Source organism: Amblyomma mixtum, chromosome 1 (assembly GCF_055824585.1).
Source record: "Amblyomma mixtum isolate Tamu chromosome 1, ASM5582458v1, whole genome shotgun sequence".
NCBI lineage: Eukaryota > Metazoa > Arthropoda > Arachnida > Ixodida > Ixodidae > Amblyomma > Amblyomma mixtum.
Genome location: NC_143012.1, coordinates 211930823 through 211950404, shown reverse-complemented (window position 1 = coordinate 211950404; position 19582 = coordinate 211930823). Strand labels below are relative to the sequence as shown.

The window sequence follows — 19582 nt, the reverse complement described above, 5'->3', positions numbered from 1 at the left end:
GACTGTCACAAAGTGCGCGCATGCTTTATCTTTCTTTTTTCTTCTCCGACCAAATTGGCCACGGCTGGCCATGGCGCCGGCAGTATGCGGGCATGTCGCGACGCAGCGGCGATGACTTTGCCTCCCCCCGCGGGGGCGTTGACCTCTCGCGACGCTGGGGGGTCAAGACTACGCCGCCCCCCTCCTCAGAAGCGAGTGCTTTCGCGAGGGGGGACGGGAAGCGGCCGGTGGGTGCCCTGGCGCCCGTCCCAACCTTGAGAAGTTAACATCCCTCCTCGTTGGGACCATACCTTTCCTTCGCGTCCCCTTCAGTTTCTTCATGTCTCTTCTCCCCCCTTCTCGACATCTGTAAGTCGTTGGTGCACGGGGCCGAGAGGATTCGTTTGCTTTTATTTGTTTTTTTTTGGTGGTTTGTCACGTGAACACGGTGGCGGGAAAATCACGACCGAGTTAGTTGGCTTAGAGATTTCGGTGCGTGCCGACGTGTGTAGGGTCAGCCAGGGCAGTGGTCGGGAGGCGAGCCTAGGCGGTGTCTGACGCGTAGAGCGCGGCGACGGCGGCCCCGAAAGACGCGTGGAAGACGCGTAACCCGGGGCCCCAGTGCGCCCGTATCCGCACCCCCCCCATCAGCACCGCGCGCTTCCGCAGCCCGACGCTCCCTGCGACCGGACCTTACCACTACGCAGCTAAGTCACCGATTCTCACCACTCGCTCCACTCTTTTCTTTGTTCTGTCGCTGTTGTCATCCTATTCTTTTGTATATTGCTTTAATCGTGTAACTTTGTTGTATAGTCCTCGCCCTGTTGTTTTCCTTCCTATTGTTAATAGTTGTTTGTGTTCGATTCTGTGTTTATTCGTGTCGCGTCTCTGTATTGCCGCCGTTTTGTTGGGCCTTGTTTTGTAACTTTTTGTTGTGCTGGTTTGCCCAAGTATAAAAGTGTTTGATAAGTAACCTGCCTACGCCTCATGCCTCCGGTCAACGGCTAATCAGGCGTGGCCCCTATCGCCGGTCAGCAGTCTAACCTCATCTTCCGCACGCGGGGTGGAGAGGTTGTCGCTCCTCCCCCTCCGAACTTACGGAGAGTGCAGTGGTGGGCAGGTTGGCCCGATTAATTATAATTTCGGCGCCAATCAAACATCTAGCCGCCCACCATATCGCGACAATTGGCGTCCGCGGACAGGACTTGCTGACCACGATTGGCCTTGACCGCGAGGCATAGCATCCGGGCAATATCTCAGCATTGCGGGAGCTGAGAACCAGAGCGTGTGCGCAATGGCAGATTTGGAGAAGATAATTGCTTTCGGGAGGCAGCTAGGCTTTGAGGGGGTAGCCCTTCAGGAATTCCTCAGAGACGAGCGCGCGAAGCACCGCGAGCACTTGAAAGAAGAGGAGCAGCGGCTTCGTGATGAGGATGAAAGGGACAAGGCGCGCTCCGCTCGGCGGCTACTAGAAATGAACACGGAGCTGCAGATTCTCCGCGCTAGAAGCGAGAGCGCGAGTTCGGATTCCGCTGCAAATGGAAGTGAAGCGACATCGCGTTTCACAGGTGTCAGTCCACATAAGCTGATGGCGCCGTTTAACGATAAAACGGACGACTTGGACGCCTACCTGACAAGATTTGAGCGGGTCGCAGAGGCGCAGAAGTGGCCACGAGAGCAATGGGCTACAGCCCTGAGCACCTGCCTGACGGGAGAGGCATTGAGCGTTTTCGGCCGGATGCCTGGATCGGACGCGGGGGACTACGATAAAGTCAAGCGAGCTCTCCTGCTACGTTTCCACTTGACGGAGGAGGGGTTCCGACAGAAGTTCAGGGCAGAAGCGCCCCACGAACACGAAACTCCGTCTCAATTCTTCACCCGATTGGAGAATTATTGGGAGAGGTGGGTACAACTCTCCGCATCCGAGAAGAGCTACGAGGGTATTAAGAGCCTTCTTTTAACGGAGCAGTTTCTAGAGAACTGCACCCCTTCAATGGCTACCTTTCTGAAAGAGAAAACGGCAGCCGATACGAAGGAGCTGCTACAAAGGGCAGACAACTATGTAAGTGCCAGGGGTGCCACTTACTTTGGCAAACGCGAACCGAAGCGTGAGGCGCTGCCCTTGGACAAATCTTCTGATGCTGGCCGCAAGGGTCACCAGGGAAAGCCGCCACCAGCGTCAGTATCGTCCGCACTTCGCTGCTACATTTGCGCGCGATGGGGGCACGTTGCGGCGCATTGCAAGGAGAACCGCAATCCTGAACAGGGCAACCGGGCACGCCCGGGAGCAAAGGACGTGTCGGCCTGCATTCAAGATGGTTATTTGGAACTGAAAGACGGGCAGTTTGTGCCCGTGGTGAGCCTCGGCAGGGCCCAAACTTCCGGGGTCCTTCCCGTCGTTGAAGGCCGCATCGCAGGGCAGAAGATAACAGTTTTGAGAGACACTGGTTGTAACATTGTTATTGTCAACCGAGATCTTGTCGCAAAGTCCCAACTTACTGGCCGAGACCGAGCCGTTTACCTGGTGGACCGCTCGGTCAGAACGCTCCCCGAGGCGCGAATCCAGGTTGACACACCCTACTATAAGGGAGAGGTGCTGGCCGGATGTATGGAATCGCCGCTGTTCGACCTCATCCTCGGGAATATCGAAGGCGCCAGGTATCCGTCCGAGCCCGACGCGTCTGGGAGGGCTGCGGGCCCGAGCACCGAGGAGGCCGAAACGAGAATATCGGATTTCGTACAGGGGCGGCAAAAGGGCCCGGAAGAACCCGCACCCGCGGCGGCCGTGACCACCCGTCAACAGGCCAGGCAGCAATCGTCGGAGACGTTCCGCGAACTACGCGTACCAACCGCTATTGCGGAAGTCCCACCGACGCAGTTGAGCAAAGATCAACAAGCGGACGGTACCCTTCGACACTGTTTCCAGATGCAGAGGGGAGAGAGGATAGTCAAGTGCAAGGGAGGGGGCTCATACACCTTTCTGCTAAGGAATGACCTGCTCTATCGCCAGTTCATGCCAGAGTCAGGCTCGTTTACTCTGCAGCTGGTGGTCCCCTCTCAACATCGAAGTAAAGTTCTCCGCCTCGCCCACTGCGGACTGACGGCAGGTCATGTGGGGCGCAAAAAAACGCGTGACCGCATTCTGGCTGATTTCTTCTGGCCCGGCGTGCATGGTGACGCCAATCGGTTGGTGGCGTCGTGCGATGGTTGCCAGAAAGCAGCGCCACGAGGATCGGTGAAAAGGGTCCTCTGAGAGAAAACGCGCGCTACGACGGCTCAGTTTCCGCTTAGTTAGTTAGTATTGTCTTTTTTTTTCTTTGTCTGTCGTGGATCTTTTTTTTTGTGCTTGGAATGTTTGGCAACGCAAAATGTGTGTATGTTGGGTGCAGTGTTGAAATGTTTCGATTCCAAGTGCAGTGTGGAACCGACTGCAGTGACTGTGACGTGACTGCGTGAAGTGTGCAGTGCGCGATCCGGCGAGCCGTTGGGGAAAACTGATGAGGCGACGAGATGGTGCGCCCTGGTGACTGTGAAGTGCGCGTATTTTATCTGTGTTTCCTTGCTCGGCAAGACGCATTTGTGCATGCACGACATTTGTGCATTTGATTTTGAAATGTTATTAAGAATAACATTCTTTTCGTGGGGGTTGCCACCACAACCCCCACGAAAAGAATGTTATTCTTAATAACATTTCAAAATCAAATGCACAAATGTCGTGCATGCACAAATGCGTCTTGCCGAGCAAGGAAACACAGATAAAATACGCGCACTTCACAGTCACCAGGGCGCACCATCTCGTCGCCTCATCAGTTTTCCCCGACGGCTCGCCGGATCGCGCACTGCACACTTCACGCAGTCACGTCACAGTCACTGCAGTCGGTTCCACACTGCACTTGGAATCGAAACATTTCAACACTGCACCCAACATACACACATTTTGCGTTGCCAAACATTCCAAGCACAAAAAAAAAGATCCACGACAGACAAAGAAAAAAAAAGACAATACTAACTAACTAAGCGGAAACTGAGCCGTCGTAGCGCGCGTTTTCTCTCAGAGGACCCTTTTCACCGATCCTCGTGGCGCTGCTTTCTGGCAACCATCGCACGACGCCACCAACCGATTGGCGTCACCATGCACGCCGGGCCAGAAGAAATCAGCCAGAATGCGGTCACGCGTTTTTTTGCGCCCCACATGACCTGCCGTCAGTCCGCAGTGGGCGAGGCGGAGAACTTTACTTCGATGTTGAGAGGGGACCACCAGCTGCAGAGTAAACGAGCCTGACTCTGGCATGAACTGGCGATAGAGCAGGTCATTCCTTAGCAGAAAGGTGTATGAGCCCAACTGTCGCGATATGGTGGGCGGCTAGATGTTTGATTGGCGCCGAAATTATAATTAATCGGGCCAACCTGCCCACCACTGCACTCTCCGTAAGTTCGGAGGGGGAGGAGCGACAACCTCTCCACCCCGCGTGCGGAAGATGAGGTTAGACTGCTGACCGGCGATAGGGGCCACGCCTGATTAGCCGTTGACCGGAGGCATGAGGCGTAGGCAGGTTACTTATCAAACACTTTTATACTTGGGCAAACCAGCACAACAAAAAGTTACAAAACAAGGCCCAACAAAACGGCGGCAATACAGAGACGCGACACGAATAAACACAGAATCGAACACAAACAACTATTAACAATAGGAAGGAAAACAACAGGGCGAGGACTATACAACAAAGTTACACGATTAAAGCAATATACAAAAGAATAGGATGACAACAGCGACAGAACAAAGAAAAGAGTGGAGCGAGTGGTGAGAATCGGTGACTTAGCTGCGTAGTGGTAAGGTCCGGTCGCAGGGAGCGTCGGGCTGCGGAAGCGCGCGGTGCTGATGGGGGGGGTGCGGATACGGGCGCACTGGGGCCCCGGGTTACGCGTCTTCCACGCGTCTTTCGGGGCCGCCGTCGCCGCGCTCTACGCGTCAGACACCGCCTAGGCTCGCCTCCCGACCACTGCCCTGGCTGACCCTACACACGTCGGCACGCACCGAAATCTCTAAGCCAACTAACTCGGTCGTGATTTTCCCGCCACCGTGTTCACGTGACAAACCACCAAAAAAAAACAAATAAAAGCAAACGAATCCTCTCGGCCCCGTGCACCAACGACTTACAGATGTCGAGAAGGGGGGAGAAGAGAAATGAAGAAACTGAAGGGGACGCGAAGGAAAGGTATGGTCCCAACGAGGAGGGATGTTAACTTCTCAAGGTTGGGACGGGCGCCAGGGCACCCACCGGCCGCTTCCCGTCCCCCCTCGCGAAAGCACTCGCTTCTGAGGAGGGGGGCGGCGTAGTCTTGACCCCCCAGCGTCGCGAGAGGTCAACGCCCCCGCGGGGGGAGGCAAAGTCATCGCCGCTGCGTCGCGACATGCCCGCATACTGCCGGCGCCATGGCCAGCCGTGGCCAATTTGGTCGGAGAAGAAAAAAGAAAGATAAAGCATGCGCGCACTTTGTGACAAAGACGAAAGCGCGAAGCTTTTTTGTACGGCCGACCCTGCACTTTTCTTTTGTTCCCTCTGAGAGCCAACCTCGATGAAACTTCCCATCCCCTTCTCCCATCGGTCCCCCTCAGTTAATGAAACAGTTTAGAAAAAAATAAAAGAAATTCCTGGCATGCTTCTATGAAGATACCAGTTATTAGAGGCTTTTAATCTTGACGGAATACGATCGCGCTCCAGTAATGACAAGATCATGAAAGGTTCTTTCTCTTATCTAAGCAGATGCTCGAGTGCAGTGCGGTAATGCAGGTACGCAGGGGCGTGGCCCGAATTCCTTTCGTATAATGAAGCTTTTTTTTCCTCTCTCTCTCTCTCTCTCTCTCTTTGCCGCTGCTCCTTCTCAAGAAAGACTGATGCGGGTAATAGCTGCCACCGTTTGTTTTGCGATGGGACGTAAACGAGATAACTTTGTGCTGTCTCTATTTACGAAGTTTTCCGGCAAAGTGTGCTGCAATGCTTGGTATAATCCACGTTGCGCTTTTGGCCCCATATGGCCTGCTAGTATGGAGAACCCCATTACGATGACGGAGCGTAAAAGTCAACTGAAGCAAGATTTCTGACTGTAATAAAAGATTGGGGTGTAATCCGACTGTGTGCCCCCTCTCCCCCCCCCCCCCCCCTCACAAGATTCGGGCCGGTGTAGTTCCGGCTAGGAGGCTTTGTTCTGGTGCAACGCCAGCTGTCAGAGTGGCACATTGTGGTTCCAAATCCGCAGCAGAGGGCGCAGAGGCCTCCCTGCGACGTGAGCGTGTCGCAGCCACAATGCCCGTTGCCCGTGTGCGGGACAGGGCTGGAGGTTAAAATATTGATTTGGGCTAGTTGGTAGTTGTTTTCCTGAAACCAGTTTCTTACCGCTTTAAAAGTACAGACGCTACATCTAGGACAAACACCGTGGGTTTCCCTAGTGTGTGTGTCGTAGATGTAGATTTGTGTTTTTAAACCTCTAATGAACTGATTCACCAAAGTCCAAAGGGTCATGGACAGGGCACATGGAATCCGGCATCTGAGCAGAACAGTGACTTGAAAATGAATACGCCAAAATTAAGCCGTATGGTCTCCTCCTGGTACGTAAGGCGTACCACCCAGCCGAGGACGCGTTGGTTTCCGATTCCGAAGAGCTCGGGGCCACGTAGGGACATGCAGCTGGGCGAACAAAGCCTAGCTTTTGGCGAAGTCGCCCTTATGTGCGAGGACGGGAAAGGTGGCATAATTAATAGCCCACTCGGGAGGCTACTTGGCTACGAAATTTGGGAAACCCCTGTGGTCAATACAGAGTAACGGTTAGTAGACCTGACGAAATCGCAGAAACACACCAAGCCTGGGGAAGGCACACGCAAAAAGACCTTGCGGTAGCGTGAGGCTTGAGCTGCGGACATTACATGAGACTTCAAGCCTCTGCAGCCTGGAGGTGGGTGTTTCACAGACTATGTCAGGGGGCGGACGCTGGTGGTGCGACTCCAGAGAAAACCATGAACGGGTTCCCACCGCGAGTGATTAGCTTGAAGTAAAAACTGGAGACCGAACGGTCGGGCGAAAACTGTCATCTTGGTATTGTTGGATGGTCGGGGTGGCGGAGCCTGACTTGGGGGAGGTCATCTCAGTCGAGCCCCTGCTGTTAGGTCACCTCGTCGTGAGCAGTCCGAAACCCTGGAAGCGTTCTCTGTGATATAGAAGTACGCTTAAAGGCCGAGGGCCGCACTGTTGTTTATTGGTGAATTTATTACACTGAATGTGTTCCAATCTGAATGTGTTTGAAATATCCATGTTTAAAACCTGATGTATTTCAGAATAAGTGTTTCTAATGTACTTCTAACTGGATGCGCTTGGTGGTTCTTGTACGTGCTTGCTGGTTATGTCCGCTCTCGATGGGAGGCTTGACCAGTTCGGCTCCAGCTAACAGGCTCTTCATGAGATTGGAGCGTTCCGGCTGCATGCAGGATAATTTCGTGCCCAGCGGTACCGAGAACCCGGTCCCTGTTTGGACTGGCAGTTATTACAACTTTCTCTCAGGCATTCTTCAAGCAAGACACAACGAGCTTAAAGCATGAAAACGGTATGAATAGTCAACAACCAATGGAGCGCTTCGTTTATAATATTAAAGCTCGTGGCGTGCAGCTGTAGCATAAAGTCGGGTCAGAAAAAAGATCAGTATTGTCACGCAGTGGTGACTGCAGTCCGGCGAGCACGACAACAGCCAGAATGGCTTGTAAACAAAACTCTCTATCTCGACTGAGTTGCGCCCGCAAAGAACTGAATGACTCTGCGCCGGCGTAGCAACAGGCGAGCTCGGTGGTCGTCGAACAGGATCCCCACGTAAGCTGGCAAGTGCTCTCAAAATTTTGGCCAGTGTAATATTATTCGCGTGTAAAACCCCTCTCGGATTTGAGAAAAGGAAAAGCGCGTAGCTGGTTCACTTTGTCGGTTGACACCTTGAGCGCGCCATGAATGCCGAGTAAAATAATGTTACCAAGCTTTTCCTCTGCTTTCGTGATGCGCTTGAGGTGTTCACTGAAAATGTGAACCAGCTATGGGTCTTCCCTTTGTCTCAACACCGAGAGAGGTGCAAGCTGGGCAGGGCCTCGAACTGGCAGCGCTGAAATCCGCGACTGCGCCTAGAAGTGCTGCTCACTAAAAATATTTTCCCCTCCTTTGAAAATCTGCCTACAGTGTGCCTACTGTAGGAGTTTCTGTTTTCAATTAGAGAATTAACACCATGCTGACTCAGTTTGAAGTTCACTTCTAACGAAATTGCTTGGCGAGGCCTATCCGTCAAGAGGAAAGATGTTGGCTGTAGAGGAAGAAACAAAAAAAAAACAAGTATTCTTCGTTCAACACAAGACCAAATAGGTTTGGTAATGGTTTATTGAAGTTTTACGTCCCAAAACGATTCAGGGTACGAAGTAGGCTATAGTGAAGGGATCCGGAAATTTCGGTCACTTTGGGTTCTTTAACGTGCACTGGCATCGCACAGTACGCGCGCCTCTAGACTTCAGCGTCCATCAAAATTCTAAGACCAAAACTAATAACCTTATTTTTTTCTCATGCAGTTTATGGGACAAGAACCAAAATCATGGGAAAAGAGTGTTAATTAAGGGACGATTTTTAAGATTTTCTGAGGCACGCGGTTCCTGAACAAACAATTGGCATTCGCACACAGATGATAGTGACTACTATCAAGCCTTATGAACAAAACTGTGCGTGTGGTGTTTTGGAGCGAGAGCTCCACTACAATATCATCATCATCAGCCTGACTACGCCCTCTGCAGGGCAAAGGCCTCTCCCATACCTCTCTAATTAACCTTGTCATTTGCCAGTTGCGGCCACTGTATCCCCGCGAACTTCTTAATCTCATCCGCGCACCTAATTTTCTGCCGCCTCCTACGTTTGCCTTCTCTTGGAATCCACTCCGTTACCTTAAGGACCAGCGGTTATTTTGCCTTCGCATCACATGCCCTGCCCAAGCCCATTTCTTACTCTTGATTTCAACTAGGATGTCATTAACCCGCGTTTGTTCCAACTCCCACTCCGCCCGTTTCCGATCTCGTAACGATACACCTATAATTTTTCTTTAGCTCGCTGCGTTGTCCTTACCTCAAGCTGAACCCTCTTTGTTAGCTTCCATGTTTCTGCCCCATAGGTTAGTACCGGTAATATAAAGCTGTTGTATACTTTTCCCTTTAGGGATATTGGTAAGCTACCATTCATGATCTGAGAAAACCTGCCACATGCGCTCCACCCCATTCGTATTCTTCTAGTTATTTCCCTCTCATGATCCACTACGACATGTTTCGACAAATTCATCGAAGGTTGCAATTTAACCTTTAGCAGGAGGAGCGCCGGAGGCGTGGCTGTGACGTCAGACCACTTGACTCGCCGCAGCTGCAGCCGCCGTGCCGCTGTTGCGACCGCTGCCGCACCCCTGTTCCGACATCGGTGCGTCCGCCGCTGCTTCTCCAGATGGGGTCATGTGATTATGCACGGGACTCGGCGTTCGCTTAAGGAGGTTTGTGCCGCGTTCGCATGCAGTTTCGCCATAGTTGAGAGCTCGGCTGACAGTGTACCAGAAACGCCTGCGAGGACTTTGCACTGAACCCGACTGCTGCGTCCGCATTTTGATGGAGGCGGACGCAAACGGCGCGGACGAATAGCACCCACCATCCTCAGCATTCTTGAAAAAGCAGCCCGACCTCCCAGAGAGGTCGAACTGATTTGGGTGCCGTCCCACTCGGAAAATCCGGGGAACAAGGCAACTCACAATAAAACTCGAGGTTTCGTCAACCGGGCAAGAAGCTCGCCTATTCATCCGGGGCTCACGACAGACGGCATGACCTCTTTTCATGACATTACCCACCAACACACCTTGGAAAGGCGCGTTTATCCCCCTCCGGCTAAAACGCTGTCCAAAGCACAAGAAACCACGTGGAGACGGCTTCAGACGCGCTCCTTGAAGAATCCCGTGAAATTGTCATCGTGTACCCCTCTCAATACGACGCCCAATGTTTCCGCTGTGGCGAACGTGCCACAACGACCACAACTTGTGGGATTGTAGTGAAGAGCCGCCTCCGGCGGAACTAGTACGAATCCCTTCTCTCGAGCGATGGGAAGCTCTGCTGGCCAGCTCAGACCCGAAGACCCAAATCCGGGCCGTCGAGTGGGCCAATCGGGTCTCCAACAGTCATGGACTAGCGGCCACCTAACAGGGCCCTCTGATCACCAAGCTCTTCTTCACTAAATAAATGTTTTGCAGTCCAAAACATCCGGAGACCTCCACTATGGCACCTGTTGCTCTCTTTCTTCTTTCACTCCCACTTTCCTCCATTCCCTTACGGCGTGGGTAAGGTGGTTAACCGAGATTAGTGATACAGATAATGCGCTATTTCCTTTCCCAAAAACCAGTTTTTACTTTGCACTGTAGACAGCAAGCTGCGTCTGATCATCCTGCTGAAATAGCCGGACATCCTGCTTCGTTACTTAGACGACGAAAAGCTAAGCGTGCTAAGGCGGAAGTCGAAACCGAGGAAAAGCGTGAGCAACGACTCGCTAAGCGGTGGTTGCAATATCGTGAGGGTCATCAGCGGAGAGAAATGACCCAAGCTATTGCGTCGGCGACGAATTCTGTAGTATAGCTTGACGATCTAGTCTACCAAGCGCTGCCAAGTTTAATGGAGCCTACTCTATCACTAATTAGGTTTGGAAAGTTAAACCATAGCATTCTTATTCCAAGTCACTGATCTTCATGGATATTTAAGGAAAAGCCTGTTTATAACAGGGTACATTACTGGCTTTTGTCGACTGCCAAATGCCGATAAATATACAAATGCAGTATCAGCGGTAACCTGAATGCCTTGGAACAAGTACATTTCTAACAAAAAATGACGCTGGGAAGGGTGGTCAGAATTCATCATCCGGATATCTTTTCAAGATAGGCCATCGTGTGCTTGGCAACTCTGCTGGATGGGGCCGCATAAGCGGCGCAAAGCTGAAATAAAAAAAGCAGCAATTATAATTAGAACGTGGTGCTTCTCTCCGCAAAAAAAAAAAAATAACTCGGGCGCTCGCTTGAAGAAAATTCGGTAAAGGTAGCACTACAGAGTTACATTAGCGTGGTCCCAGTAGGAGGGCGTTCTTGACCATCTCCTTCCATGCGGCAGCTCCGCTTTACGGTTTTAACTGTTGGCTCTACATATGAACGCCCCTATCATATAGCGAACACAGCGGCACAGATGGATTTCCGAATGTTCGGTATGCAAAATTGTTGTCAATATTACCATTCAAGGCATGTGAGGGAGAATTTGGACGCTGCCTACGCAGTGGAGCTGGCTCTTCCCCAATGGGATTGATTGATTGAAAACTTTAGTTAAACAATGGCAATTACTTGGGTGGTCCGCCTATTCCGGAAGCCCACTGGCCTGCGCCGCAGCGTGGGCCCTGCGAACCAGTCCTCTTTGCCGGTCAGGGTCCTCGCTGTGGAGAATAGCCTCCCACTGATCCCAATTGTAATTACGAAGTCTGTATATAGCCAGATAATCACGCTCGTGCGACCTTTGCTTATGTCAATACGTAAATAGGCTTATTACAGTGTACCTCACCCCCTGTCCTTTCTATTTTCGGATCACTCCTTTCATTGCACTTCTATACACTGCCTGCTATCCTTTACTTCCGCTGCCCAAGCTCAGGGTCTTCCTGCAGCGATGCAGATGCCGGGGGGGGGGGGGGGGGGTGGGGGGGGGTGTAAGTAAAAATATTTTCCTTCCATTTGTTATGTCATTAAAACCACTTACTACTTTCTATAGCGGGATTGAATTTGCATGCCCACAGCAGGTGAAAAGCTGTCGCTATTTCTCCACAGTGTGGGCACTCCGGTTTGTAGAGTGTGGGGTACCATCGGTGGAGATCAAGTGAAGTTACGGGAGTGTCTATTTATAGTCGGCGAAGGGTGTGTTGTTCTGCCTTGTCTAAAGTTTTGTGAGGTGTAGGGGATGTCTGTCTGGCCTGTCTGTAGGCCTGCAGTTATTCAGCGAAGCTGATTATGGGCTGTGTAACGTGTTCCTCTGCCTCGTCGGCTAGGGGGGAATCCCGGTATAACACAGCTCGGGCGTTTCGGTGGGCGGCATCATTCCCTCCCGTGTGTTCCATGTGCCCTGGAAACCACATGACTGATGCGTGATTAGCAGAAACATAAACAAAGGACTAGTCCAACAATCAGGTCTCACACTATTAGCCAAACATCCTCCTGATCACGCCTCAGTCCCCTGAAAGAAATATCATCTCTAATATTTTCGTGAAGTCGCCACTGAAGTCTCTCTCCAGAAGGTATTATGTCTCCAGGAAACGCGCCTCTAATGTGACACACTAATTTTGAGCCTTACCTTTCAACTTGTCCTGAAAGTATGAAAGCATGACTTGCTCTTTGCCTCGCAGGAATAGAATTTTCTTCGTTTTTTTTTGTTCAAATGTAACAGTCACAGCCAAGGCATTTGACTGCCCTGCCAGATCAATTTTCGCTGCAGTGATCAATTCCTAAGCTGGCTCGGTACAGAAACTTCATACATCCATACAGTCCTTTCAGTTATCACTGTATAAGGCTGCTCGGTCGCTGATGGACTACTCGTTGATGGAAAATACTCGTTTCTCGTCAGCGGTCTTCGAACTCTTGCCAGCCTTACTGAGCAATTATTACTTTGCTCTCTGAGGGCCCTACGTCGCTCGCTGACTGACTGATTATTAAATAAGGTCGTCGAAATCGTAATAGCGCATAAAAACGCCTTTCATAAACAGTCAAATTAGGCATGCCAAGGGGGTGCTCTTTTATGCAATCGACAAAAATTACCGAAGACACTTTGGAAAGCCTTATGGCCAATCCACTACTGCTGTGGTCCGTGAGAGACTGTTCACCTAACTAGAAACGCACAACGAATTTGTAGACACCATGTACGAGTTCAGCCCACACCGGTCCGCACAAGATGTGCTGCTGCAACTTCATAGAGAGATTCTTGATCTCGTCGAGCATCCTAGCGACGACAAGGTGGTCCTCTCATTGTACTTTCGGGGTGCTTTCGACAATGTGACGCATGATATCATCCTTTCCCACCTGTCCCAAGTTAACTGCGGGTGCAACACATTCCAATACATTAAGCAATTCTTCACAGATCGGCAATCATATATCCCACTGCAAGGTAGTGAACATGGACGGTACCAACTTGTTACGCGAGGGACTCTACAGGGAGCAGTCCTCTTGCCTCTTCTTTTCAATCTGGTCATGATGAAGCTCCCTATCCTGCTGGGTGAGTTCCCGGGTGTGCAGCATGCCCTGTACGCGGACATCACCCTCTGGGCAAAACACGGTTCGGTTGGAGATATCATGGCCAACCTGTAGCAAGCGGCGACTATTGTGGACGATTATGCACACCTCTGCGGGCTTGAGTGCTCCCCGAACAAATCGGAATTCGTGCACATACGTCCCAATCCAAGGCGCACAACCAAAATTGCCCTCTCCCTGCTTAGTGGCCCGATACCTGAACACGATGAAATAAGAGTACTGGGACTATACATACAAAGGAACCGCAAGATTGACACCACGCTGAAGAAGCTCCGCAAGGCGGGGGATCAGGAGGGCCGTATGGTACGCCGGGTATCAAACAAACGAGGGCGGTTGTGACGCAAAGACGCCCTGCGGCTGGCCAATGCATTCGTAACCAGCCGAATCCTGTATTCGGCACCGTACCACAACCTGCGCAAATGCGATGAGAACGCTCTCGAAGTGATTCTCCGCAAAATCTGTAAGAGAGATCTCGACCTTCCGATTGCAACATCCAACCAACGTCTCCTCGGCCTGGGCATGACGAACACCTTTGGGAAGCTGCGCGAGGCTCATATCGACAATCAATACTTGCGGTTAAGCAAAACACGTGCGCGTAGCCGCCTTCTGACCCGCCTCCACATCAGTTACACAACCCAAGAGGAGAAGCGGGTATCTATGCCCGAGGCCTGGCGTTTCGCCCTGGAGGTTCGCCCCCGCCCCAATAACATGACAAAGGATGGCCATGATGGCCGCCGCCTCGCGGGAGCGGAGGGCATTTCCGAGCAGTATGGTGCTCGACCAGGGGTATTTTGCACGGACGCGGCCGGTCCACACCATGGGGTTTGGTACGCGGCTGCCGTCGTCCGCCAAAACAACCCAGTTCAAGGCCTCACCTTCCGTGCCCCCCACATAACATTCGCGAAGGAAGTTGCGATCGCACTTACAGCTGCGGATCTAGCGTCCCGAGTCATTATCACCGACTCAAGGGAAGCTTGCCGCAATTTTGAACAGGGACAAATTCCAGATCGTGCCTTCCAAATTTTACACAGATCTCAGAACCGGGATTTCCCCATCCAGCGCACCATCCCCTAGGCACCAGCACATGCGGGGATAGAGGGAAATAAGGTAGCGGACGTTGCCGCCCGCGTGCTTAACCACCGGGCATCGCCTCTCTCGCCGCCTTACCCGGCTACTGATTTTAATCCGGCTATTACTTTTCTGGAGATCTCTCTCCTGTAAAAAACCGCTCACGGCCGACACCCACCCCCCTGTCAAGGCCTCAAGAAGGCAGAGGAGCGTTGACTTCCTTCTTCGCCTCTACTCCAACACGGTATTGCACCCGGCAGTGCTTAAACCTTTCAATTCGACCTTTTCGGGCGAGTGTCCACCCTGTGGGAAAGTGTTTGCGGGCCTGCATCACAAGGTGTGGGCATGCCCTCCCAATCCTGCTCCCCCCCCCAAACCCACCCCTTAGAGGACTGGGAGGCTGCATAACTGGTTAGTCATTGAGCACTCATGACTAGTTAGTCAATAAACAGTCGTGACTAGTTATGACTGGTTAATGACTGGCTAGTCATAACTAGTCATGACTGGTTTGTCATGGCTGGTTTGTCATGGCTGGTTAGTCATGACTAGCTAGTCATTAATCAGACATGACTAGTTCCCCCTTCACCAGTCATGACTAGTTAGTCATCAACTAATTAGTCATGACTAGTCAGTCATTAACCAATCATGACTAGTTAGTCAATAACCAATCATGACTATTTTGTCATGGGTCATGCCTAATTAGTCATACCGCAATTAGTCGAAATTAGTTAGTCATGTTTAGTCAGTCATTAACCAGTCATGACTAACTAATCATGACTAATTGCGGCATGACTAATTAGCGATGACCGGTTAGTCACGGCTAGCTAGTAATTAACCAATCATGACCAAAAAGTCATAAACTAATTTGTCATGACTAGCTAGTCATTAACCAGTCATTAATTAACTAGTCATGACTAGTTAATCATTAACCAATCATGTCTAGTTAGTCAATAACCAATCATGAGTAGTAGTTAGGGGTGTGCGAATATTCGTAATTTTGGAATATAATTCGAGTATTAGATTTTTGCTATTCGTATTCGATTCGAAATTTAAGTATTCGTGTTGTTTCGATTATTCGATCCCATGCGAATATTCGTAGTTTGCCGAATATTTTATTGCGAGCACCGGCGCACATTTAGGTGTGCAAGTGAAATCGACACAGACATAACAATATGGCGGCGTCCAGAGCCATGCGTAATGTTGGGCCATGCCTTAGCTGACTGTGCTTGTGAGCTTCTTTGGTATAGTCAAAGCTGTGCACGAAGTACCTCGCAATACCTGCCACTTCAGTGCCAAGTGAGAGGGAATTACCTGTCTCTGGAGAAGTCGTTTCAGCTAGAAGGGAACGACTCCTGCCTGACCATGTGGAGCAGCTGGTTTTCCGTCACAACAACCTTTAATGTTCATCCCAGCACCGAACTTTTGCGCTTATGGCATGCTAGATTCAATCAGTGCTGTGTACTAGCCATTTTCTGTGAAAACTCCACTCCTCTAAGAATAATTTTCTAGACTTCGATACATTCTAGAGGCCCGTGTGCTGTGCGATGTCAGTGCACGTTAAAGAACCCCAGGTGGTCGAAATTTCCGGAACCCTTCACTACGGCGTCTTTCATAGCCTGAGTTGCTTCGAGACGTTAAACCCCAATAAACCAAACGAAACCAAACCAAACCGATACATTCTGTGCAGCCACACACACCTTTTGTGTTCATTTACTTATTGATAGTTGAACTGTGATGTTCTTGGATGCTCAAATAAATGTTTTGCAGTGGTTAAATGCGTCTTTCCTTGATTATTCGATATTCGATTCGATATTCGGAACTAAGTATTCGTATTTGATTCGTATTCGAAAAATTTGATATTCGCACACCCCTACTAGTAAGTCATGGGTCATGACTAATTTTTCATGACCAAACTAGTCATGGCTAGCCAAACCAAGTCGCCCCATACCAGCCTCGTGTGTGCCAACGGTCGTGCAGCCAAAGTTGCGTGGAAAGGCTTTCGCCTCGCACACTTTAGATCGTCAAAGTGGCCCCTGAATTTTTGTTTTAGAGCACTGCTCTCTGGCTCCCGTTTCGCGGCTTCGCCGTCGCCGTTGTCCGTTCGCCGTTCATTGTGTTCATTGGCTTTGGCGTTGTCGTTTTACACTACGGTCATTTTAAGGAAAGAAAGAGCGCAAACTGGCTCCCTGGGTCAGTGGACGCCTGAATCACGCTATTTCGTTGCCTAGCAACCGCCGCGGTGGACCCCCGAACCACACCGTACAGGAAGGGAGGAAGTGGGAGTGAAAGAAGAAAGACAAAGAGGGGCCATAGTGAAGAAAATGAAAATTGTATTTGAGGAAAGAAAATACGCAGTAACTGCCTCGCATATGTCGGTGAACACCCGTCATTCATTTTTAGAGGAAGGGGGGAAGTTGTAGTGTGAGAAAAAAACAGAAAGTGGGGCCGTAATGAAGAAAACGATTTAAGGAAACGAAATTACGGAGGTGGTTGCGCCGCTGCGCGGAGGTGAGGCCACAGTTGGCACAGTTCCAGCGCACGGATAGACACCGCGAGCATGGACGGACGGCGTGAGCAAGGACGGACACCGCGAGCATGAGCCATTAAAGGCTTTCGCCTTAAAATGTCTTGTTACTTCTCCGATCGAGAACCCCTTTCTATTGCTTTGTTATTCCACAACTTCAAGGTATCACTGGATGGTCGCAGTATGATAATTTACATATATATATATTTTTACTTTTTATTTCTTAATTTTCTTTTTCCTTTTTATTTTTTTAAATATTTTTAACCGCGCCCACACTAGGGCATTATTAAAGCTGGAAACATCATAAATTGCAGCCAACATACTGTATTGAACAAATTAGGCAAACGAACAACTGCACGAAGTAATATGAAACTCATTCACTATGTGAGCAAAACCCAAAAATGAAAAGGAATAAAGAGGAGTCCTCACATGGCTCAAACCGAATACTAGTGGAGTAAAAGCAGTAGCGGTCCCTCGATGCTACGATTAAATATTGGTAAGTTTTAATAGGAACGCGACGATGCTATGAAAAGTAAGAATGGTGTTTGGAACATTTTGGTTGCGTAAATTGCTACCCACCCATCAGCATTTTTTTTTGACCGCTGTGCAAAAACGTCCTCCTAATATAAGTGCAATGTTTGTCATAGTAGTGTACTGTGTTCTTTCTCTTGATTATTCCAAAAGTTGCTGTATTGCTAAAGCAGTCCCGCATTTTCAAATGTTCTTATCTTGTGTTTGTGTGTCATGTGTGATAGTTTTTCTTCAACGATTCTTTCGGTTTGGTTTGGTTTGGTTTATGGGGTTTAACGTCCCAAAGCGACTCATGCTATGAGAGACGCCGTAGTGGAGGGCTTCGGAAATTTCGACCACCTGGGGTTCTTTAACGTACACTGACATCGCACAATACACGGGCCTCTAGAATTTCTCCTCCAAAGAAATTCAACCGCCGCGGCCGGGATCGAACCCGCGTCTTTCGGGTCGGCAGCCGAGCAACGCGGGTTCGATCCCGGCCGCGGCGGTTGAATTTCTTTGGAGGAGAAATTCTAGTGGCCTGTGTACTTTTGTACACAGCAACATTTTGTGTACAGCAACTTTTGGAGAACTTTTGGAATCGGTACGGTGCATTGAAGCCAACGGAGCCAAAGGCTTTCTAAACGCAACAGGCATCTCGGTGGACAGCTTTCTGACTCTAATGCAGCTTTATTTAAACACCACTTTTATCACTTTTGACAATCGGACCTCTGCACATCGACAGGAAATGTGCACTTGGTCGTGCGTAGCACCAGTCTAGTGTAACATCTTTTTGTCCTGTATCGACCGCACCTTATTCGGTGTACTAAACATTGACGACGTAATTCATGTTTTTAGATACGTTGACGATTTTCTTGTACTCATGAAAAAATTGAGTGATTTTGTGTATGACGATGCCGTTGCGGATATTGTAAATCTCATTAAGGCCAACACCTGAGGTTTAACTTTTACCCATGGGCTCTCTGTCAATAACATTGTTCATTTCCTGGACCTTAAGCTTACCTTCTCTCATGAACATGTGTTTTGGTGTTTCTGCCCCTGCACAAGGAAACAACTATTGCCTTACAATTTCGCTCACTCTGGAACCACTAAAAGGGCAATTGCTAAACAGATACTTGAGAAGGATTTAAAAAGCCTTCTACGCATGCCATGCAAACCAGCTTCACCATGCAGATTTCAAGGTTGAAAAAGGCTCTTTCCTGATTTGATTGTCCTCGAAATAGTTAAAACGTTCGCAAAAAAGCTAAAATCCACTGAGAACGCAAACACTGGGGTAGCTATCAAAACAAACTGGCCAGTCGTAATTCCCTATACTCTTGTCAAATGTTTTCGTTTGAATCTTAAGAAAGTAGGAAACAATCATGGCGTCCCACTGATTTTTTCTGCACCTTACATTAAAACGCACACCACCGGAAAGAAGGAAAGAAAGGCTCCTCGATTGAATGCCAAGTTGGCGTTGTTTATCTGATTCCCCTCACATATGGCAAACTCCACATAGGGCAGACATATTGCTGCATCATTATTCGCACTCGTGGACATGAGCGGTCTATTGAAAAAAAATAGCTGGTGGATAGCTCTGGTTAACCAAGTGGTGTTGCGAAAGCTAGAGTCTAGCCATCTCGTTGCTCTCCAAAGGGAACCCAAGATCAATTTTGGGAGCACGACGCCCATTCCACAGCGGCGAACCGTGGTAAGTCGGGGCGCGGCCGGAGCAGACGCTCTGCTAGCTTTGTGCTCACGTGCGACGGGAGAGTCGCGCGAGGCGCAATCTTCTCGCTGACAGACGCGGTCTCGGCCAAGCAAATATGCGCCGCTACTGCGCATGCACAACTGGCGAGCGTGGCGGCGGCACCTCTAAGTCACCCGCGCAATGATGATGAAAAGCCTTTATTTAATAAAAGAGGTGAGGCTCTCTTAAAGAGCCCCGCAATGGGTGGAGTCCCTATTCCGGGACCCCATTGGTCGAAGCCGCCAGCTTAGCCCTCTTGACCAAAGCCTTTTGGGCCTGAAGGTCCGAGCAGCCAAGCAGGGCCGCCTCCCATTCCTCTCTGGTAGGGTTGGGGTGGGGGTAGAGAGCTGAGTTGCGCTGACAAGCCCAAACCATGTGGTAGGTGTCAG

General features: G+C 50.2%; 1 protein-coding gene across 1 annotated transcript in view; it reads right to left on the bottom strand.

Annotated features, from left to right (window-relative positions):
* Positions 1 to 8491: 8491 nt before the first annotated feature.
* Positions 8492 to 19582, bottom strand: part of LOC149370785 (uncharacterized) — a 75328-nt gene continuing 64237 nt past the window's right edge. Inside the window, exon 6 of the mRNA XM_089584049.1 lies at positions 8492 to 11001. Coding sequence (XP_089440175.1) covers positions 10924 to 11001 — 78 coding nt within the window. The 3' untranslated portion in view covers positions 8492 to 10923. The remainder of the gene's footprint in view (positions 11002 to 19582) is intronic.